Source organism: Podarcis raffonei, chromosome 7 (genome assembly GCF_027172205.1).
Source record: "Podarcis raffonei isolate rPodRaf1 chromosome 7, rPodRaf1.pri, whole genome shotgun sequence".
NCBI classification, from domain to species: Eukaryota; Metazoa; Chordata; class Lepidosauria; order Squamata; family Lacertidae; genus Podarcis; species Podarcis raffonei.
In genome coordinates, this window is record NC_070608.1 from 50,486,747 (window position 1) to 50,510,538 (window position 23,792).

A 23,792-nucleotide genomic window follows, 5' to 3' on the forward strand; every position below is an offset into this window, starting at 1 on the left:
CAGCAAGTCCTAGGCTCTGTGGTTTAACCCACAGCGCCACCTGTGTCCCTGGCATCCAAATGGCTAGGGTTAAGGTTTTTGAAAAAGGTTTTTAAAGTTCTTGGGGTTAGGAACAGTTAGCCAAATGCAACGCTAGTGACTTCACAAGATTTCCTATGCAAGATGACCAGGGCCTCAGCAGAAAATTATTCCAAAAACCTATATTCAGTCCTGGAATGTAGCAGTCAAGGATAGTGTCTGCAAGTGTGTTCAAATGGCCCTTTTAATGCTACTCAGCAGCTACAGCACCATATTTTGGAATAATGTGGCAAGTCCACTGAAAGAGAAAGCATAACATCCCAGGCTGGCTTACACTCTCATGTCGTACTTTCTTGAAAGTAAGCTCCATTGAAATCAGTAGGGCAATTCTGAGTAAATATGCATGGGATCAGACTGGAAGTGACTGTGAAAATATCACCTCGCTCAGCAGGGAGGGGGGATGTGTCTGAGCCTACTCTAATATTATTACAACAGGTAATAGTTTGCTTGAATAAATCAGAGATGGCAAAAATAATTGGCAGAGCATGGATTTATGTGAACAGATGGCATACAGGAAAGAACAGAGAAACTCCAGGGAAGTGTGAGCTGTCCACTGAGTCTTTCATTCTGTTCCTGCTCTGACTTTATTTCCTAATGCTGTGTTGTCTAATTTTGGAATATTTTGATTATTATTTTTTGAGGGAAGGAAGATGGCCAGCTTTCTGACTGCTTTGACATTTGTGTTCTCCCTTAAGCTACTCCCATTTGATTTAAGGGTGCAGTCAGAAAGGGAGCTTTGTGGGGTAAATAAGGAATTCAGCTTTTTTTTTTTTAAAGATGAGCACAGTCACAAAGAATGTATCTTTGGAACAAACATCTGTGCACAATCAGTGCTTCTGAGAGCTTCATTGGTGAAACAGTTTCGTACAATGACAGTTGAATGTAGATAGCTTGTATATAGGTTGTGGTATGAGAGATGGGGCTATGTAAACAGGGCAAGTTTAGTGGCTCAGAAAAGCATGAAATGCTTGTTTGGGATATGAGTGATTCAGAAATTGTATGTTTATCCTGGAGGCTTAGACTATACAAACCAGTAATTTATACTGGCGGAAGATGAATATGGAGCCCGGCTGTGTATTCAATCAGTTCCTGATTTAAATGGAAAAAATGGAAATTGCAGATGACGCACTATTTCCCCTCCCCTCCTCCTGAGTCTTATTATACTTGATCTGTTTATCTTGAAAGAAATGCTCTGTGTACACTGTTACAAATATTGCCCCTCAGTTGTTCCAGGCAAGACATTGGACAGACGTGAGACCTGCCAGTAAAGTGAGAAAATGGTTGGCTCAGCGAAAATTCACTGTGGCTTATTTTATAGCAGGGGTGGGGAACCTGTGACCATCCAGATGTTGTTGGAATACAGCTCACTTTTATTGATCTTTTTTTTTTTTAACCATTGGCCATGCTGGCTGGGGTTGATGGAAGCTGGGAGTCCAACAATATCGAGGGTCACAGGTTCGCCATTTCTGTTTTAAGGAATCTGTTCTACTCGTAAAGGAATGCATATTTTCTCTCTCGTTGGAGAAATGCAGTTTGCTTGCCAGAATAATTCTGCGGTGAAAGAAACTGCTTAATGTGTTTCACATGGCATTGGAGAGAAGATACAGCAGACTGTAACACATGTATCAAATGTGGTTTGAAAAGGTAGCACGGATGAACATTTGTAATTAGGGGAGTTAAAAAAACACCGCCTTTTCAAAACCGCTGAGTGCTTCTCAGAGAATTTGGCTCTTAGGACTATTGGGTTAAAATACAATCCATTTTATGTGTTGTGGCAATGTGCTGGGTAGCCTCCGTTATTCTGATGACTAGCTTGAAAGACTGATGTTATGATAAATGTTCTGATAAATGATTGTCTGGCTCTACACAGGACTCTTGTTCACAGCTGAAATGGGACCATAGCAAACTTGGACAAAGGGCAAATTATGGCAACCCAATACATATTCGAGGTCAGAAAGGAATCTTTAGCCTGCTCAGATTAGCTAAAAATCCTTAGGGTTTTGTTTTGTTTGGTTTCTGGCTTGTTTTTCTTACCTGAGTCATCTGGAGAGATTTGCCGGGCAGGCATCTGCTTGTAGTACACTGTTGTCTGGATGTTCTGGGTTAATAAATAAGTGTGTGTTGATAGGTGCTGTTTTGCTATATGGTTGCCAGCTAAAATTTCGAAAGTATGGAATGTTTGTTACACAGGCACGCACAGTTGTGATGATACTTGGGAAATTTAAACGCTACTAGCCGGGCTCCCCCCCCCCCCAATCCAGAGCTCAGCTCCAGCGCCTCTCAGGTGGGCGGCATTGCCATTCTAAGAGAACAAGGGAGAAGTTCATGGTGAGCTCTTCCACCTCTTTTTCTAGAAGAATAGAACTGGCTACTAGTCTTTTCTTCCTGTGGCAGTATATATCTGATAATTCCAGGATAGTCTTGTATCACAGGGTTGTGAATTTCAAATCTGGTCATTTTCAGTCCTGGGGCTCTATATCTACAAATGAAAGGATCTGATTATTGATATATTTTAAATGAGTGTGTGTGTACGTGCAAATACCTCCCTCCCTTTTTGTTCCACCTCCCACTTTTTATGTCAAGCTTTAAGTGGGTCTGCTACCATCATGTGCCATTAGAGGTATGTGTGAAACATCTTGTTATTTATCTTTGTCAGCCACCCTGGGAGTCTTTTTTGGCTTTACAGCAGGGTAAATATGCTTTAAATACATAAATAAACAAAGAGGTATGATCTCCTGAGACTTGTTTTCTGGTCCCAAACGTAGACTTAAGCTAACCAAATTTAATCTTGCCACCAGAAGTCCCAGTGGATCTGTTCTTTCGTTAGATATAGAAACCTTGGGAGGCTGACAGTGAACAACCCGACAATTTTAGATAGAACATGCCAGACCTTGACAATGTCTTTTAAGTTGGGTGCTGTTATTTCATACTGCAAAACCCTAATCACAATTTATCTCACTTTGACGGATAAATTTGATCTTGACTCATTGCATGATACAGATTTTCATAATAAACCTTCCCATTTCTTATTCCCCTCTGAAAAAGAAGCAGATCATTTTCACAAATAATTCCTGATGTACTGTGACTTATGCAAGACTATCAACTTTATATATTTTCATTGGGCCTGTAATAAAGAGTGATATAGCAGCAATTGAGATATAAATTAAAAGTAAATGCAGCCTCTTAAGTGTCATCAAATGATATGTAGCAGATAAAAATTCTTTTTTTTACACTTAGTAACTGTGGAACACTGTCTAGAAATACAGGCTAGTGCTAAAATAACATTCTTCTATCAAATTTCATATTTAGATCACTTTGTTGGAATGTAAAAGCATCATTTGGTGATAATTATGGAGTAATTAAAATAAATTGTCTTCTCTGGTTTAAAACTCTCTTGCTCAGAACTACTACAGCACACACCATCCATAGTTTAAACTTTCAGGCCGTAGTCCTGAACACACTTAGTAGAAACTAATCTCCATTGCAAATAGTGGGAATTACTTCCTAATAGTTCCATATATTACAACTGGGCAGGGTCACAAAACATGCCATCAGATTGTGCTGCCAGTTCTTGTCTTTGTCTTATAGATACTGCAAGATAATAAAATAAACGGATCTTTGCAGCCTTTTACTTGTACATATTTGCTGAAAAGTGCTCACATGGCTTCAGAATATTCCAGCACTTGAACCGCTTATGAAATAAGAGGGCATGAAAAACTGAATCTGGAGCTATATAACTTTGTTTTGTTCATGCCAAGTATGTTCAAGGGAGTCACTAAAATCTTTAGATGTTTTATTAAAGGTAAAGTACAGAAAACTATAAATGGGACAAAGTGGTTTAACCCTCTAATTTTGACCCACTTACTATCCCTTTATTTTCTTTTGCTGCATAAAATTCCAGAGCTCTAGAAACCCCACACAGCATACAGGCATGGATTACTGTCACAACAGTGTGTGTAACTGAAACAAGGAATGGACTCACAACAGAAGAGATCACTACCGTGATCTGCTCTGGGTGTTAAGAGGAGGGATCATTTTGACCTGAGAAGCCCACTTTCTATACAACAGTTCCACAAAAGCTCTTAACTCCAAATTTAAATTTGTCCTCTGATTACTGGATCTGACAAGTAGCAAATGCTGAGTACCTAATTTGAAAGTTATTGAAGAACCCCCCATTCTGTTTTTAAGTTCACACCTGTGTTGCAAGAGAAATATGTCAAGATGCATCAGTGTGGTTCATGTAGCAAGCCTTGTGCTTTTTTTGAGCATGGGTTATCAACTCCACTACGCAGTCTGGAATTCTCAACAGCACTTGGGTGGGCAGGAAAGGGTAGCATATGGGGCAAATCTCATGAAAAATAAGCTTAAAGCTGGTTCCATTTTCTGGCCTGTATCCAATGTTCAGTGAGTATTTCAAAACTGTATTGACAGTTTGGAGAGATTGTCATCTTTATTCAAAGGTCCGATTGAGTCACCTTTATTGAAATTTTGAAATATGTGATTTTTTTTAAAAAAAATAATTGGTTAACAGATCGATTAGCCACTTAGAAGCCAGACAGTTAATTGATTCAAATCTTTAATTGGTTGACAGCTCTAGAAATTAGAAACATGCTGTTGGGAAAGAGAGGGAGAAAGCACTGAATGCAAAATGTGTTGTAAACGTCAGCAATCCTTTGAAACATTTATCAAAGTTAAAGTCTGCAAAGGTGATTATAAATTTCATTGCGGGACAGCGTTACGTTAACGCCTCCTTGGCACATAGAAATATGCCATTGTGGATCAGTGTGTGAGGCAAAGCAGCCATTGCATTTTGTGTGTCTGGTTTGTGATAGTGTCGGATTGATATAATCACATTGACCCAATATTTAGCAACCCATTCTAACTCTGCTTGCTGTGTCGGCCTAGTTGCTTGAGATACTAAGAAGAGATTTTGTTAGTTTGAAAAAGATCAGGAAGGTAAATAAGGGGAAGTGATGTAACAACTGCATGGCAGTCTCAGTATAGAAGAGGAAGGTCCCTGAAAAAAGTAATACCCCCCCTCAAAAAACGCAGTACGTATTTATATGTTTACCTTTTTTCCAATATATGATTACATTTTCCAGTATATAGTTGAGCTCCTGGTAAATTGGAATCGCTACAGTCTTATCACCATCATTATCATAATCCATTTATTAATACCCTGCCTTTTTCCTTGACAGGGACTCAAGGTGGCTTACAGATAAAAATAAGAACAGCTAAAAACATAGACAAAAGCGATAATTAAAAGCAATTAAACATTGATAGAATTAAAACTATCTATTAAAATTTCAAAACCATACAGCCCTTTTGTTAAAAGCAGCCAGTTCCCCAAAGCCTGCTGGAATGAGAAAGTCCTTTACCTGCCAGTAGAAGGACCACAAGGAGGGAGCCAGTCTAACTTCTCTAGGGAGGAATTTTCAAATTCTGGAAGCGATCACCAAGAAGGCCGTCTCTCATGATCAGTCTTACGATCTGTTGTATCCATTTATTTTTAGTTCACATATTGCTACTTTTCTCCATATGAATGTGAGGCTGTGCAACCCAAATATGTTTGCATAGGCAATTACGTTGGTGTTGGTAACACTACCAAACTTGTGAACCTAACGTATTGGTAAGTTAGTACATGCACTTTCATTATGTTTGCAATCTCCTGTGAAGGTTTGCATGGGTGAAATAGGCTGTCCATACCAGCCATTACAGCAAGCACATTTTGTGTACCACCAGGCAGAACTGCAACCATAATGTTACTGAATACAGGAAGTTCATGGTTTAAGCTCCGTTGAGCACTGAGATGTGAAATGTGTGAGGGAAAAGCCACCCCTACTCAGCATCTCTGAACAGACCGTCCACATGTGCTACTGTAAGCCTGTTCTGAACTTACTGTTGGTGTTTGAATTATTGGCCTCATGTATTTCATCTGAGCAGAGTCACAAACAGAACAGAGCCAGACTCAGAGTTATTGTTCATTCGGTTTAATAATTCCAATGAGAGGAAAGTATATCTTGACGTGTAGCAATTTAGGGAACGGTTTAGAAGAGTGGGGACAAATGAGCTATCTGCAGGATAAAATAATGGATGCCAAATGTCAGTTGTGGCACTACTATACCATTTGCCGGTTGATAACAAACAGCATTATTATTTTGCTATACTCAAGGACTGGCTTATTGTGGGACCCGGGAGATTCTTCATTGCCACTTTTTGATCAGTGATGCTGAAATTCTAAGAGATTTCCCTTATGGCTGCTCTGCATCTGCTCTTGATCAACAGCTGGAGGTGCTGGAAGTAGTTAAATTCACATGATTAGAGCACAAAAATTGACGTTAACAGGTGTGTGATTATTTGGCATACCCTGAAATTGTTTTGGCTCAAAACACATATATGAACACCCAGCTTTTGTCATACAACATTGTTTCAGTCAAGAAGCTGACACTTAGGGTTAAACTAATTTTGTGTGCTAGAGTGACTGGGGTGATTAATTTCTCACCGTGATAGTAAAATAATTATAGCATGCTAAATATGTTCATGCCATTATAGGACATGAGATGGTTTATGGCTTCTCTATTTTTTAAATATTAAGCAGATATTTAGAAGTTAGGATTGCATGTACATTTTAAGCACATCTACACCAAAGAATCCTGGGAACTGTAATTTAAGGGTGCTGGGAATTGTAGCTCTGTGAGAGTTAAACTATAGTTCCCAGGATTCTTTTTTTGGGGTGGGGTTCTTTAAAAGTATGTTGTGTACACAGCCTAAATTTCCCTTAATTTCTTTTGCTGTTATTGAAGATACAAACTTTTGTCTAATGATCTCATGCACTGTGTACCAGCTGTTTCCATAAAATATCTTCATTGTGAAGGGAAACAGTCCAGTCTCATGCCTCTGTTTATATTTGTTTTTAAAGGAGTAACTGAAGATGCAAACTTTCTTCCTATAACTTTTTATTCTAGACTGTTACTTCCTTTTTAGTGATAAATTGGTTGGGGGCTATGACTTTGACTTTCTTCTAGATTTCTTTCCCCCTAGATTTTGAGGGAAGGATTATAGATCGGACTGCAGTCCTCACGTACCTAGGAGTGCATGTCTACTTCTGATTGCACTGTCCAAAAAGAAGTGAAGTGAATTTCAGCTCATGGCACAAAATTATATAATTGTACTGTTTCACTGACTGCATAATCACATTTATCCGAAGACCCTTACTTTCTCTAATAGACAGACTGGCTTTCATAAGCTATTTCTTATTTTTCAGAACTTTTTATGTGCTCCTCAGGGACATTGTGGTTTTGTGAAGATCACACTGCCAGGTTACTGGTTTTCTGAACATGTTGTAGCTGCCCAAACTGTTTACCAAATGTGGGGATGTGTTTTCTGAGTACAGTCCATTTTATTGATGCTACTTGATTATTTTTCAAATTGTGTACTTCGTGATAAAGTTCCTCCTGTTAGAGAGTGTGTGTCTGTCTGTCTGTCTATCTATCTATCTATCTATCTATCTATCTATCTATCTGTTAAACTTCTAGTTCCCATCTGTACCACCCTGCTATTTTGATGAGTATGTAGAGGTTAGAAGAGCAACAAATTATTTTATTTATTGCTTCTCCCTGGCTACTGTTTTTGGCTGCTAGGTAAGAAACCTGGAGAATAAGGTCTACCTTTAAATTTTCACACAACAGCATGTGACAAATGAGGTGAAGCAATACTAGACCATTGGTAAGAAGTGACCAGGGGAAAGAGGTGTTACTGGTGAGCTTTGTGAGTTGGCTGTGGAAACAGATGGTAGCTGGAGCTGGGACACTGCAGGCATTGCTCAGTGATTGGCATGCAGAGGCGCAGCTGGGGGGGCAGGGGGCACTGGGCGCCAACAGCGGAGGGCAGCACTTGCTGTGGGACCCACAGTGTGCCCGAGCCACGCGTCTCTCTTGGGAATGGCATGGTGGCTCAGGTTCCTGCAGGCTCCATGCTACCCGAAACGGCAGTGTGGGGCTTGTGTCTGCCCGTTGCCTCTCCCTCAGCTGCCCTACAGGGGAGGTGGTGGCGAGGCTCCATGTAGCATGCCTTGCCCCAGCTCACCCCGCCCACATGGGCAGCTCGCAACTTGCACCTACAGGAGGTAGTGATGGCCACCAACTCGGATGCCTGTAAAAAAAGGATTAGACGGATTATTGGAACTAAAAGCTATCAATGGCTACAAACCTTGATGGCTAGGCACTGGAGGCAGCAATGCTTCAAAATACCGCTTACTGGAAAGTATAGGAGGGGGAGAGTGCTCTTGCATTCAGGTCCTGCTTTCGGGCTTCCCTTAGGTGTCTGGCTGGTGACTGTGATGCTGGGCTAGACCCTGCAGGCTCTTCTTATGGTCTTAGTCCTTAGCAGACTCCCGACCACTATCTCACACCATATCCCCAGAAAGAGATGCTAGCACTCCACTAGGTGAATTCAGTTTAAACAGTGGTTTTCAGCTCACTTTCTCTCTGTGTCAGTGTCTTGATTTTCTGTTTTCCTCCTTCTACTGCTTCCAGTCCTTCTTCCAGTCCCCCTTTCCTGGGAGAGGGGAAGATATGTCATCTTTCCTGGGCTCTGATGGGTTTCTCCTTCCAAACCATTTCCTAACAATTAGTGTCTATAGACATTTCTCTGGACATCCTGAATCCTTAATAAGTAATTTGCATGTCAGAGAGTATGGCCAGGTCAGTATTCATGCTGTTTTGAAACAAACTAAAGGCTTATCCACACCTACCTTTCCTCCGCTCTTTCCAGGCACAGTCCATGCTTTAAAGCTTCTCCCCTCTTGACCTCTTAGTGTTTCCCCAGTCAGTTTCATTTCCTTTCTCACAAAGAAGTGTGCTTGTTTTGGGGGACAGGGAGGTTGCGGGTTTTAACTTTTTGGGGAACAAAAAAAAAAAAAAAAAACAAGAGAGGAGAGCTACTTGGATGGTTGATCCCTGACCTGGCTTGACATGCCTTGTTAATGGTGCAGTCCAACCCAGGAATGTGAGAACCTTCCCTGAATCCCCCAATTAATCTAGTTGTTTGAAGTACCCACCAAACTGATGCACACTTAGTATATGATACTATTTATATCAAGTCAGCCAAGAATTTCAAGGCTGTTAAATACTGATGTCTATCAATATCCTACCCCCCCCATAGCTGACCTTATTAAAAACAAACAAACAAACAAACAAACAAAAACAGACAGCATTTACCTGTAAATTAAAGTGCCTTATGTGGAACTGGATGATAAAACAATGGTGCTGCTGTTTGTATTATGAAGCCTAGTGCAAAGGAAAGTCTGAAAGCACTAACCGTAATGTAATGGGATAGGATTGAATACGGGTGAGTAGACACAGCATGTGTAAAATAAGCATTGAAAATAATGATGGCATTACATTTCACAGTTCAGCATTTAATGATTACCGCCCCATCAAGGTATATATGTATCAAATTCTTTGGCCACAGTTTCTTTGGTACTTATCCAAAAGCCTACTTACTATATGTATTTATTACGTTTTTAAAAAGAGAGGGCATCTTTAAGAACAATTTGTTTCAAAGCTGCAGCTTACACAGAATGCAATGGCTTGCTTTCTAATGAAGCTACCCTATCGGCTGAACATTGCCTTCTGGGCACTCTTTAAGGTGCCATTTTTTAATCCATAAAATGCTCTATGCTGCAGTTCTGCAGACATTTAGGCTACCTAAATCTCATGGAAGCCAATAGGTTTTAGAGAACCTACCTCTATGCTTTAGCTATTGTATCCAGGTTCATAGGGAGTTATACTTTAGTCTCCTAACTTTTATTAAACTCTCTTCTCGTGAAGGATCACCAGAGCCGGAGCATTTTTCCAAAGTTGGTGCAAAGTTGTTTTATTCAGTCTGTCATTGACAGCCAGAATCTCCCCTTGGCAGGAAAGGTCACACCGCTGAAAAGCTGGAGTTCCTGCTGGCACCTCTCTTTATTTGGTGTAGAGGGGGAAATTTTATAAAAGTTGGGATTAGATGGCAATGAAATGCACGCAGTATGGTAAGTAGCAATTCAATTGGGACACAAATGTGTGCAAACTAAGCACAGTGCCCATTCACACCAGCAGTAATAATCAGTTTAATATCTGATGAAATTGTTTTGTTGTTTTTGGACTTTGTAGGGATGCAAGCCTAATGATTTTTTTTTTAATCCAACTAATCTTTTAATCCATAGCTGCTAATACTTCCTACCTATAGGGGTTAGGGGCTGCTCTGTAACTGACCAGCCAGGATTGCTGATTGCCACTTGAAAGTAGAAGTGGAATAGCTTTGAAAAGTTATTTATAAAACACAGTCATGCTGGATTATCTTTAAAACTTAGATCACCCTCCCCCCCTCCTGTCTAGACAAGCTGTGTTACAACTCAATTTATTGAGATCTCTTTGGTATGTCATTAGGCACAATTATGCACCCTGGGTTGGTTCTGATTTCCTTACCAGTTCAAGTTTGAGACAACTGACGTGATTCCTAACAGCCTCTTCAATTTTTGTTAGTCACCGAATGATCCTTGCTATCCTAGCCTGCTCCCTTGATAGTGAGGGAATTGCTTCTGAATTTATCTGGATCAGCAGAACCCAAAGGAAATCTGTTTGATTGCAGAGGCTTCCAGTTATATGATGAGCCCCAGGAAATTGTCACCATTGTGATGGAGTATCTACCTGGTATGGCCCAGAGTCAGATTCCAAGTTCTGGTCGTAGGCTTGGATGGCCTTGGATGACCCAACTTGTCCAGATGCCACAATGTATGAGGAGCTCATCTTGCCACCATCTTACCAGCCTGAGAAGGTTGTGTTCTTAGAGTAATTCTTGGAAAATATGATGAAGGGTGGGTAAGAAATTCAGTGAATAATAGCCATGGCCCGTTCATCACATTTAGTTGGGCTCATAGGCCAAGTGAATGGCATTGCTTGGTGCTCATGAAGAGGGCTAAACTGGAAACCTCATGTTCTCAGGTTTTTTCCTAGGCATATTTACCGTAATTTCTACAGTACAAAAAAAGTATGTTGCATTCTTGGTAGCATAATAGCTCTGTTTAGTTGCAAACAGATATGCTTTAATTTGTATGTAGCAACAAATTTGTATGTCTACTTGTACAGAATCATGCAGTTGGAAAATTGACTTAAATTTTCCCTTTTTCTTGATGATTTAAATTGCCTTGATTTAAATCACTGCACCCTAACTAGGCTTGATTTCTTTAAACAAATCCTCCCTCCTGTTATTGGAGGGGGGAGAGGGAAATTTCAGTCATTAGTACTGAAACACTACTGGGAATGGGAATGGAAGGCTGCACGCCTCTAGTACTTACCTGGGAGTAAGCACCATTGAATTTGATGGGGATTATTTTTGAGTAGACCTGTGTATGATTTTAAGAGAATTGTTTGTATGTGTATCTGTTTATAAAGGTTTAAAACAAGGGAGAAGTGTCTCCAAAGATTTATGAAAAAAGCAAATACCCGTAAGTGATTTCAAAGAGCTGAGAGACATTTAAGATAGGGTTTTCATACAATAGTGTATATATGTGGAAGTCAGATGTTCTGCATTTATTAAGAGTATCTGAAACTACTGGTGCATGGAAAAGACTTTGGAATAGGAGAGACTTAGCTCAAAATGTCATTTAGACCAACAGTTTTTTATTATTATTGACATTTCCTGACCCATGCTGCATATATATTCTAGTTCAAAAGAGACTAATGTGTTAGTATCAGGGGCAGGCAGAATATAGATTGGGATCTACTAAAAGATCTATGAGTGATTTGCAATAGATTGGAAATAATTTTGTACTCTCAATTGTTTAACAATAACAATCAAAATGATTCTCTGCCCCCCACTATCCTTAATTGCATTACTCGCATGAAGAAAGCTGGCAGGGGTAGGGGTGGGGAATATAACTAGGAGTGGATTTTTGAGTAGCAGAACTGTGAGTTCAGTTCTGATGTTCCTAATACATTTCTGGGCTTGGCATCCCTTAATCCTAAGTGTTTGTGTTTCGTACCTGCCTTCAGTTGGCAGATCTCTGGGTTTTGGTAAAAAACGTAAGTAGCTCTCATAAGCCTGTAGTCTGTTCACCGCTCTTCTGAGTATATGGATTTCAGTGGCATTGTCTGTCTATCTTCCTTCCTTCCTGGCCTTGGATACAAGTGAGTTTAGCTAAAAAGTAGACTTATTATAAGTGGCTTCATGAAAGAGAGAATGGTGGAGGCATGAATAGTCTGAATGGTACAAGCAAGACTTGTTAAGTTTTCAGCAGAGAGCTGTTGTAGTCTCACCATTTGTGACTGGGTCCAAGCAGTGAACTGTCCTAGTATGGCACTGGGATGGGAGGCCATCTCCCAGCTTCAGTTGTGCATTTGAAACATGGTGGTAGTCATGAAACATTGGTGCTAGAACCAACTGCTAGGGACCCCCGCCCCCAAAGTTGATGGGCATTGCCATTCAGATGGTGTGCATGTGCCACATCATGCAATCGATTATACCCCTCCAATATTTTATTCAGGTTGGCACCCCTAGTGGCAGTAACAACTGACCTAAAGTGGTTGAAAGCCAATAAGATGTGGATTTCAGGGCTATCTATGATTCTCCCGTTCTGAAATCCTTCCATGTCTCCCTTATTCCACTCTGTAGGATTGCAGGCCTTGAAGTAGTGCATATTATTACTCTTTGGTACATTTAATTAAGGCTTTTGGACCCTTGCAAATGAAAAGCAGGCTCTTTTCCTCATCAGCCTTTATTTAAGAAAACATTCCTTTAATCTGAAATAATGATAGGAAACTGAAAATCTAGAACCAATTGGGCTAAGCTTTTTTTTTTGCCAAGCTAAGGAAGATCTCGAAATGTATTCAGCAGCTTGGCAATACTGACATTTGGGAATTGAGCACATAGGGTGAAACAGTGACTGTTCGACTGTGGCAGTCCTCCAGTTTGTTAATCTCCATCTGGCAGTTGAGAAAGGTGGGCAGAGATATAATTTTATGGGCCTGGATGGATTCGTGCATATTACAGTATCAAAGCTGAGACATTTTGCAGCTTTAAAGCCTTGTTTTAATGCAGGGACAGGAACTAATGATTATTATGTCTTGTCCAAAGCTGGCAGCATTCCAAGCAGACACACAAGCAGACCGCTCTTGCCTAGGATGGATTCAAATAAAGTATACATTATATATAATTTCTAAAACCTCACTTCCCACTGTCCTAGATGCTGAATGTGGTTTAAAAGCAACCAGCTTTGCAAAGAACTTAATTTTTGAATGTACACCCAGTGCACACTTGAAATTAAACAAAGCAATTTCACCAGTTTTCTGCATATTTTAGTAGCAAGTAATCAATATATTAAATACAGTTTGTAGGGGGGCTGTACTGTTCCTGCTCTGCAACTGACACTTTCAAATGTGAAAAGCTTCAAAACATTTTTTAAAAAATAATAATCATGAAATGCAGATTTAGTTATCACGATCCTGGATTTAGCAATCCGTGTTCTTGTTTCTGGGTATGGAAAGGAAAATAGCTCCTTGTGTTTACCAAGCTTCATCTACTGTACAAAGCACTTGGAGTTCCACATATGTGTCAGATTCTGGACTGGAAAAAAATGGAACAGGTGCTTAGTCTATGATTAATCTGCTCTTTTTGGCTGTTTGGTATTATATTAATTCTGTTTGTACTGCTTTGATGCATTTATTGTATCTTGTCTTTGTTATTTTATTGACAACTGCCATGGAATTACAACGTGATGAGGGACACTTTATAAATCTGTTAAATGGATATATGCACATATATAAGTAACCTCTTTTCAAACTCTTCTTTTGATAGCTGCTTTCTGCAGGTTTATTTTAAATACTTACCTTAGGAACCATGCAAGCCTGAAGCCTTGGTTTTTAAAAGAATTTGAGAGAATGGCTCTGATTCAGAGATGCACAAAAATTTGTAGCATCTAATCTGTCCTATTGATTTCAGTAGTTCTTAAACACAACTAACTTCCACTGAATTGGGCTGTTAAAATGAAACACAGAGACTTAAGGCCAATTCCGGTGTGTGATGTATGTGATAAGCTGTAATGATCACTTCTGCATCTACTAACTCATGAAAAGCAAGATGGGACTTAACAAAAGAGAAGACTCTGCAGTTCTGATGGGGGGTTGCACACAATCTAACAGTCGTGGGTGACATTTGTAAATTATAATATGGAAAACCTCACTGTGTGAATTGTGAATTGGCACCTGGGCTATAATTCTGTATAATTTCAAAACATAAGTGCCTAACTTGTTTATGCTGCATATTGCCATTTTGTAATTTCTTGTGCAGTTTAAATAATCAGTAATTAAGATGGTTATTAAACTGTACTGCAATATAGGACTCCAAAGGTCAAATAGGAAGAAGAAGAATCCTTTACATCATCCCCCACATGTAGAGCTGAATTAATTTAAATAGTTTTTAACCTTGATAGACAATGAAAGAACAAATTAAAAAGTACTCACATCTTCCTTTTTCTTCTGCTGTACTTTTCAGAGTGCAAATTCACCTGCACCAGTGGCAAATGCTTGTATCTTGGCTCACTGGTCTGTAACCAACAAAATGATTGTGGGGATAACAGTGATGAAGAGAACTGTCTGCTTGTAACAGAGCATCCACCTCCAAGTATCTTCAGCTGTAAGTACCTTGCCCCTATGTCTATGGACAGTTATTACATTTGCTTTGAAGTCTGTTCTACTTCTCATGCTATTCTGCAAAAGATTTGAATGAAAGTAGCAAGGTGTTTCCCACCCAACTCCTGTTACTACTTATATAATTGGGTTAGACTAAAAACATAGCTGTAGTTGTGACTTGCACTTTGCATTTCTCTCTATAATGCGCTTCCTTAGAGCTTGAGTGTTTCTCACGGCAGCTGCTGTTTTATAAGTCAGCCAGATGTGCGAGAATTGTTCTTCTAAAGGCAGAATTGAGCGGTACTTCATATGGACACTATACTTCTACCTGTTGCATGGCTGGGAAACATTGCTATCAGCTCTCCAATGATGGAGTCCTCCAGAATGATCCAACGTGATCCTGAGGATCCACATGGCAAGTTGCTATATACATGAGCTACAGTGAAGTCTCCTGGCCCAGAAAGAAAATAATATTAGACTGGCCCTTTGTACTGTTTGCTGGGGGGAGATAAAGCTGTTCCTTTTAAAACAGAGAAAGCAATATGTACAGTCTGCCCGTATTGAGACTCATAGGTTTTTTGTTCTGTTATATATGTGCTGAAGATGCTTTAAACTGCTTCTAGGTTGAGATAGAATTGGATGGGATGTATAAAAATGGGAAATATTCCAGCTGACGAGGTAACTGGTGTGCATTTGATATCCTTCTTAATGGACTTCCGAATTAAATATTATTTGGCTATATTTCAGAAGGATAATCTTTTTGAATCCAGCTTTTATAACCGAGAAACACATATTTCTTAATAGTGTAGTATGATAGTATGAAACTAGTATTTTTCATGTGATTCAGAGGTATTTGGTTACTATAATGCAGCCATAAAATATGTGCTTTCAGATAGAATATAAATTAGCTGCATTCAGTAGTGGTTTTAAAGGGAAGGCTTTCAACATGTGTTTTATCCTGTGAATTTTGGAGGGGTTTCTTCATAAATGCATTTATGAAAAAAAAACAACCTATGACATTCTGTGGTTTTACTTTAGTATGTGCATCTTATATGCTGTGCTGGCTTCATAAACACAGTTGATTTAAGTTGTTGCATTCTTTGATCTACAAATAATGCCTTTGCTCCAAGTTAAGTCTGTCATGTGACTAGTTTTGTAGCATGACCTGTTCTTTGGAGCAGAAGATGGGTCACTATGGACATTTCAACATGTCACTGAAGATGGGCAGCCTATCAAACTGAACTGGCTTCTGACATCTTAAAAAGTGTGTGATTTCCTGAGAGAATAAATATTGGGTATTGGGCATAGATATGCACCGGAGTCATGACAAATGGCTAAGATTTTATTGCCTTTTAGCAGAAGGCAGAAGGATTGGGATTTGCCAGTGACCCAGCACTGGTAAAGGGTATGTTGACCCAACCATTTTGTCATTGCCAGTTTGTATTGGGAGCTCAAAAAAGTCAGAATCAATGTGACAAAATTCCTAGTTTGAACATTCTGTTTCTTCCAGGTTAAGGTAACCAATTTAACTGCCACTAAAGGCTTGCCCATTTCAGGCCCCCTCCCCAGATTTGTTCAGAGTCTCAAAAATGAAGGACAAGCTATTGAATGGCAAGTATTTATAGAACTCATACTTACAGAACTCATACTTAACAATATGTATTGGTTAGAGAAAGAAAATATTGATGGAAAAACAAACAAACAAACAAACAAACCAAACCTCGTAGAGAGAGAGAGAGAGAGACCGCCACAAAAAGGTTTTATTGAATGCTTGTTCTGTCAGGGCACATACACAAACTTCCCTGTTAATGTCCTATTTTAGTTACTCAAAATGACAGGTTGTTTGTTGGTTTCTAAGGGAAAATCAGTTGTAAAAATTATGCTGTAAAGAACAACAACTAGCCTTAGGAAGGACAGACATGATGTAGTTACAAATATTAAATTTGCCAGTGCTACCAAGATGCTACCATTAGGTGTGACTCAAGACGACTCCACATAAGTTGCCACCAAGAGCAGAGGCAGCTTGCTTTAGAATTGCCTATTGCGGAGGGAGAGGGCTATTATGCTTATTGGGCTTCCTGTAGGCATCTAGTTGGCCAGTGTGGAAAACAGGATGCTGGATTAGTTAGGCCTTTGGTCAGATCCAGCAGGGCTCTTCGCCTGTTCTCTTACCTACAATCTTACTAAAGCTGGTCTATGTCTGTTGTTGTATAACAAAATCATATTTCTGACTGAACTGTGCAGAGCACAATAAATTGCACTTATCAACACTGAAAGCATTTTATATGAAAATTATTTAGAACCAAACTGCACTTGATTGCTGCAGGGTCTTCCCCAAGCACATATAAATTTATGGTCCCATTTTTAGAGCCTGGGAGGGACTTCTAAATCTTCCCACAGACAGTTGCTCTTGGTACTTTCCTTCTTAGCCAAGATCTGGTACCAGGAATAGACCCAACAGGGTTTAGGGTGGAAAAATGAGTCCCTACAACAAGATTAATGTAGCAAATGAAAGAAAGATAACAGAACAAGGTTTGATTTGGTTACAAATGACCACATTTGAAGTTTTAAAGTTGGAGGTCTGTGCATTCTGATGGCTTGGTGGGTAGAGCATGAGACTCAATCTCAGGGTCACATTGAGCAAAAGATTCCTGGATTGCAGGCTGTTTGACTAGATGTGCCAACTCTACAATATTATGATTATATGAAATCTGTACATATTTTAGGCATATTTTCATTTATAAGATTTCTTAAGTGTACTTAGTTGAAAGGGTTCTCTGATAAAATATTTAAGCAAGTTTTTTGGGGCCTCAGAGAAAAAAATGTGTCAGCTTACATTTCTGATAGATAGCAATACTAAGGGCAATGCTGTGTGTAATAATGGCAGGCCTGCTAGTTTAAGCTTCAGATCTTAAACCCCAAGGGGCCTTTTGGCAGTTCCTTCACTGTGAGAAGTGAAGTTACAGGGAACCAGGCAGAGGGCCTTCTTGATAGTGGCGCAGTTCCTGTGGAACACCCTCCAACCAGATGTCAGGGAGATAAGTAACTATAAAACCTTTAGAAGACACCTTGAAGGCATATTTTATTACAAAATGTGCATTTAATATGTGTGTTTTTTCTTATTGCATTTCTAAACATATATTATCTCATAATACGCATTTTTAGTGTATGTTTCTGTGAGCTGAGAACGGCATCACGATTTATTTACTTTTCAAGGAACTGTATCACGAAGTTCAAAGAAATGTCAGTTCTGAAGACTGGGAGGTGCATATCAGCTCAGTTCACATCAGAATTCTCAGAAATCGAATTTATCAAGCATCTCTAGCTACTTCCACTGAACCCTTTAAAAATAAAAGGAAACTCTAATCTTGCTATCAGCTGTTCAGAAGAGGGCTGGATTGAATCTCCTCTGCTTCCCTCTTCCCACCAAACAGTGCACTGTAAGATTCCAGCTCCTTTAAAAAACAGTTACATGTACGCTCTGTATTATTGGATCCTGATTGTACAGGGCACTATATTTCGTGTAGGAAGAGGCTCTTGATTTGTTATGCTCCAGATTTTTTTTAGGCTCCAAATTTTGATAGTGTTAGGCCAGGTGCAGCAGTCACAACTTGGGCAACAGTTTTAAATTACTAGCAAAGATAAGTGCTGGGCACTCAGCTGTACATTTAATTAATGCATTGTGTTAGTTACTTTGATTGCAACGTTCTGTACTTTTGCATTAGATCTATCTTGGGCTGGGTTGAGGAGGACATGCTTAACAACCAAATCCTCTGCTGACAGAAGTGGTAAAGATTTATCATCATATACCTCCTTATAAGTGTTGGTACATTATGCTTTTATAGTTGCCGTGCTCAGTATTTCGATATAATTGGTAAGATCTATTCATAATGCCATAAACTATTAGGGGCAAAGAGACACAGTCAATATTCTTCACAGCTTGAATGCAAAGAAAACAAATATGTCAATATAGTTTTATAGCTCCTTTTCATAATTGTCCACTGTAGGAAGCATACATTTACTTTCTATTTTAGGTCATGGCATGCAGAGTGTGGGTGAGAAGGAAAAAAGTAAAAATTTACGATGAAACTATTCTATAAGTAACTTGAAGAATATTTGCACCCTGAAAAAAATATTTAATCAGAGGATTGTGAACTCTAAAGGATTGCAAACTCCATTTTAGTCAGTTTACTGTCAGATTGCATGTTTTGTCTTTGATGATATTACAGCCCGAGGCGATAATCCTGCAAGAAATCTTTGCACCTTTGCTGCACTGGGACTGTTCAGGTGTGCAAAGTTAATTTGTGTGCTTTCAGTACTGGGAGCTCATCAGTTCCTCTGCTGATTTACAGTGGGAATGCTTTGGTGAATAAGATATGTGCTCACATACATCCATAAAATGTGGCCATATGGTGTGCTGTGTGACTTTATACTAAAATAGTCTCTGTGGAATATTCTGCATCCATTTGAGGTAGCATGCACTGAAATTTTATTCTTCTTAGAATTAGATGAACAGGCAAACCACTTATTAAGGCCAGAGAGTTATAGCTGGATAGCTAGACTGATAATTTGTAGCATGGGTTTCCACCTTCCAAAGAGGAGATAAAGGACATTGTTGATTTAAAATGTTAACTAATTTAAATATATGCAATCTTAGAATAGTATAGTGACTTGCTGAACAATTGAAAAGAGAATGGGAGGAACCTATATCAGGATTTTAGCCTTTGTTTTACTGATTTGCCATGCAAAAGAACACAAAAAGAGATGTGCTGCATCAGATCAAAGGCTCATCTACTTCAGCATCCTGAGCTCACAGTTACTGACCAGATGCCTATGGGAAGCCTGAAAGCAGGAGCTGACTGCAGCAGCACTTTCCCCACTTGGTTTTCAACAACTGATATCCAGAGACATATTGCCTCTGACACTGGAGGAAATATATGGCAACCTTGATTATATACCATTTATAGCCTTCTTCTATGTGGATTTTTCTTATTCCACCATCCAAGTAGGTGACAATCAGGGTGGATTACATAGCTTAACATTTTCTGTACTGAGAAGTATTTCCCCCCCCCCCCCCGTGTTCTGAATCTTCCAGCATTCACTGGATGGTCCTGAATTCTGAGAAAAGGGGAGAAACTTATTCGTTTCCCCCCACACCATGTACAAATTGTATGCACCTCTATCGTTTTGTCCCCTTGCTTGCAGTTTCTCTGCACTAAAAAGCCTGAAATGTTGTGACTTTCCCTCATGGCAGAGTTGCTGCAGCCGCATGATAACTTTTTGGGGGAGGTGGGGTGGGGGTGGGCAGAGCTGACACAGTAACATACTTGTTCCAAACATCAGACCTGGTGTATTAAACGCTTGCAATGTTGGCATTAATCTTATTTTGTGACCCTGTTCCAGTGAATCACATGGTACTCATCATATGCGATGTACAACCCTGAAATGCTTTTGATACCCATAAAGATCACACAACTCAGTTATGACTTACAGCCATGTATCTGTGGGCAGGAATACAGCTAATATAATTCTTTGTAAAATTAAGAACTTGTGTCGGTCTATGGAATTCTTGGGATTAGGGGAGCTCTGATATGCACATGGATGTCTTCAGACCATGAGTAGTAGTACTAGTTATTGCATTTATATCCCATCTTCCCTCCAAGGAACTTGAGGTAGTGTCCATAGTTTCTCCTCGTACGCATTTTATCCGCACATACCCCTGTGAAGTAAGTTAGGCTGAAAGTGAGTGATTAGTCCAAGGTCACCCAGTGAGCTTCATGGCTGAGTGGGGATTTGAACGGTGGTCTCCCAGGTCCCAGCACTCTAGCACTGTACCACACTGGCTGTCATGCTCCAGCGGTTTGTTCTGTCCTGTGTGTGAATGATTAGGATGCAAAATCATAAATTAACAAAAGCCATATAGGGTAACTTACGGCTTCTGTGAGGATTTTCTGAGGAGACATGATTGAGAGTAAAGATGGTGAGACGACTTGGAGAGAATAAAATGAACCACCCAGAGAAAACAGTGGAGGAACCTCAATAGCAGCATTCGGCATAGCAACAACAACGTTGGAGAGACTAACTGTTCACCTGTGGACAGCTGATTTATTGGACTCCATCCAGTCCTACTGTTTTGTTTAGATACTAAATGGTATACTTGTTTGAGAAACAACCATATTATCTGTTTCAAATATTGAAAGGTTAACAGCAGTTAGAAAATTGGTGTGTTACTATTGTCTTGTGGAGAACCTCAGGCTCAGAGGCCAAATGCGACCCTGTAGGCCTCTCTGTTTGGGCCTCAGGCCACACTCCTTAACACAGGGACACATTCCTCACTGGCCTTGCTGCACTTGCTTTTGCCAGGCTGGAATGTGATCCTCTCTCTTGGTTGCCTGGATGGAGAATTTATCACAGAGATGTGTGTGCAGGTGTAGGTGTAGGAGGCATAAAAACCTCCTGCTTTTGTGTGGCTTGAATGTAGCCTACTGCACAAAAATAAGGATTACATATGTTGTTTGGCACACTTTTGCCCCTGGCCACCAATGTCTTCCATCACACACCCTGCTTGGAAGAGTGCTCATGAGATAATGTAGTCTGCAGGTTGAAAAAGGTTTTCTCACCCCAGTGTACACTGTGTAGCTGGAAACTTGTGTAATATGGGGGCCCAGAATTTAAGGAATACTTTTTTATTCTTCAATACGTGGGACAATTAGAGTTTATTAAGGTGAGGGTTTGTTTTGCTACAAATCCATGAATTACACAGCCTCCGCATGCCCCAGCTGCCCAGTGGAGGTCCTTATATCGCATCACAATAGACTTGTATATGTTTACAATCCTCTCAAGATTATTTCCGTATAGGTAAATGGTAGCATGTGAAGCTGATCTCAAGAACTGATTTTCATTCTTATTTTTGAAATTTATTTAGTTTATTTCTTCTTCCAGGTGTGCTGGGGCTGTCCCACAAAGTGGCTCGTCCATTTATTTAAATATTTAGTAGTCTAGAATAGATGTTAATGAAAGTCTGGCACTGCTATTTTGAGAATTGCAACAATGATAGTAATTTTCAGTGTCAGATTACTGCTTCACAAAGGGAAAGAATCTGGGGAGGAGGAGAGAGAGAAAAGAGAGAGAGAGAGAGAGCAGAGAGAGAGAAATATTCCAGTTCTAATAGAGTTTGCCATCAGCCTGGCTGTGCCAGACAGATGGATCATGAATACTGTCTAGACACTCTCTGCCTGAGTGAAGCTGTGGTCTCTAAGGACGAACAGTGAGATGTTGGTTTAAGTAACTGGGGGGAAGTAGGACTGCATTCTCCTCTAATCAGATAACAATCAATGCAGATTATGCTTCACCAGGCCTGAGAAAAGGCCCCCTGTTACTGATAACAGGTCAATCGTGATTTCAATTGAAACTTGTCTATTACTAGGCTTTAGAGAGAGAGAATAAAGGATAAGGCGGTGTTGTATGCTTTTATAACCCTTGATTTCAACTGATTCATCTCAAAGGATTTAGAATGATTGGATTCATGGGTGCAAAAGAGGTAGCAGCAGAGAGAAAAATGACATAATTTGACCACAAAATTCATGCACATTCCTCTTTGGTTACCTTTGTTACCTTAGCAACCACGTACGAGATGTTAGCCAAAAGGTAAAGTAATTTTGTCGAGTGATGTAAATCTTAAGGGCCTTTAACAATGGCTAGTATTTGGCCACCCTTGCAGCACTCCAGCACCATTCCATGCCGTCTGCACCTGCTAATTATTCAGCAAGTATGTATGATAAATGGGTCTGGGTAATTCATGCTAACAATCTGAACGAATTTGCCAGTTGTTATGAGATTCTTGATTGAAAGCAATCGCAAATCACCTGCCTCTTTTATGTTTTGGCAAGTGGCAATCTGGTTTGGGACTGCTGCAGTGTCAGGATTTGGAAAGTTGATCCTTACAACCTGCACTCAGGTTTTCTCAGTGAAAATCACTATCCTGTTAGGCCAAACTTGGCTCTCATTTTTCTAACAGCAAATAGAAATGGAGGCAGAAGGGGAGGCTTCCGCTGAGAAAATGATACAGGGAGGAAGGGTTAACTCTCCTGTCCGTCAGTGCTTTTTGCCAAAGCAGAAAGACACACTACCAGTCACAGCTCCCTGTTTTCTCACTTAGGTTGGGCCTGAGTAACTGAGCTATAAACTGGAAGGTGCAGTGCATGTGTGTATACGGATATCGTAACTGAGACAGATCAGGCCCAGTGTAAAATGAAGCAACTCAAGTAGCTTTCTCCAAATAGGAAATCTAAATAGGAGCAAAGGCAGAGCTTGACAAACAGAAAGCATTTCTGTTACAAATTTGCAATAAGAGAATTATCTTTCCCCCACTTAGAGATGCTAGTGGCTTCTGCTCTTCTACATATGCAATTCCTTTTAATATAGGACAGTTCTATATTTCTCACTGAGTAGCACTGAGGCAGCCAGATGGCAACCTTCTTTCCAATGGAGCAGCTATTGTATTACTGTACAAAAACAAGTTGGAGGAGTAGAACTTGGTTAATTAAACAGCAGAAATGTGTGCTTTATCTGCTGATGATGCAGAAGTGGCAAGTTTTGAACTGTATTTTCCCCATAGTTAGATGTAAGAGAAATTGCCTCTGCAGCTTTGTGGCAATTTCTGCGTACTTCCCTGGTGTTCCATTTATATCAATATATCCTGTGCAATGTATCATGTGCTCTTAATCAATGCATGACAGACAGTAGAAGTTCAGAAGGCGAGCCCTTTTCCTGCCATGGAGTTGGCAGGTAATGTCACCTGTAGAATTTCTGCCTGTTTTACAGAGTTTAAAGGCACCAGAGTCTTACCTCAAAACAGTGGCATTGTTGCTTATGGCACAATTATACAACAGAATGATATAGCTTTTTCCTCTGTTTTGGTGGCAAAAGTTCTCTGTCCCTTGATCATTTTGGTTGTTTTCCAGAATTGTAATATTCTTTTGGAAAATGAGTCATCGGAACTACACACAGCATTTCAGAGTCATGCTATAAATTTATATAAAGACA

The 23,792-nt window shown here is 39.8% G+C and overlaps 1 protein-coding gene across 2 annotated transcripts in view; it reads left to right on the forward strand.

The window, feature by feature from the left end:
- LDLRAD4 (low density lipoprotein receptor class A domain containing 4) overlaps nucleotides 1-23,792 on the forward strand; it is a 263,881-nt gene that overhangs the window by 105,031 nt on the left and 135,058 nt on the right. For both annotated transcript variants that reach the window (XM_053396605.1, XM_053396601.1), the window contains one exon: nucleotides 14,611-14,751. Coding sequence is in view for 1 of the 2 variants with exons in the window: in XM_053396601.1 (XP_053252576.1) it covers nucleotides 14,611-14,751 (141 nt within the window). In the remaining variant the exon portion in view is untranslated. The remainder of the gene's footprint in view (nucleotides 1-14,610; nucleotides 14,752-23,792) is intronic.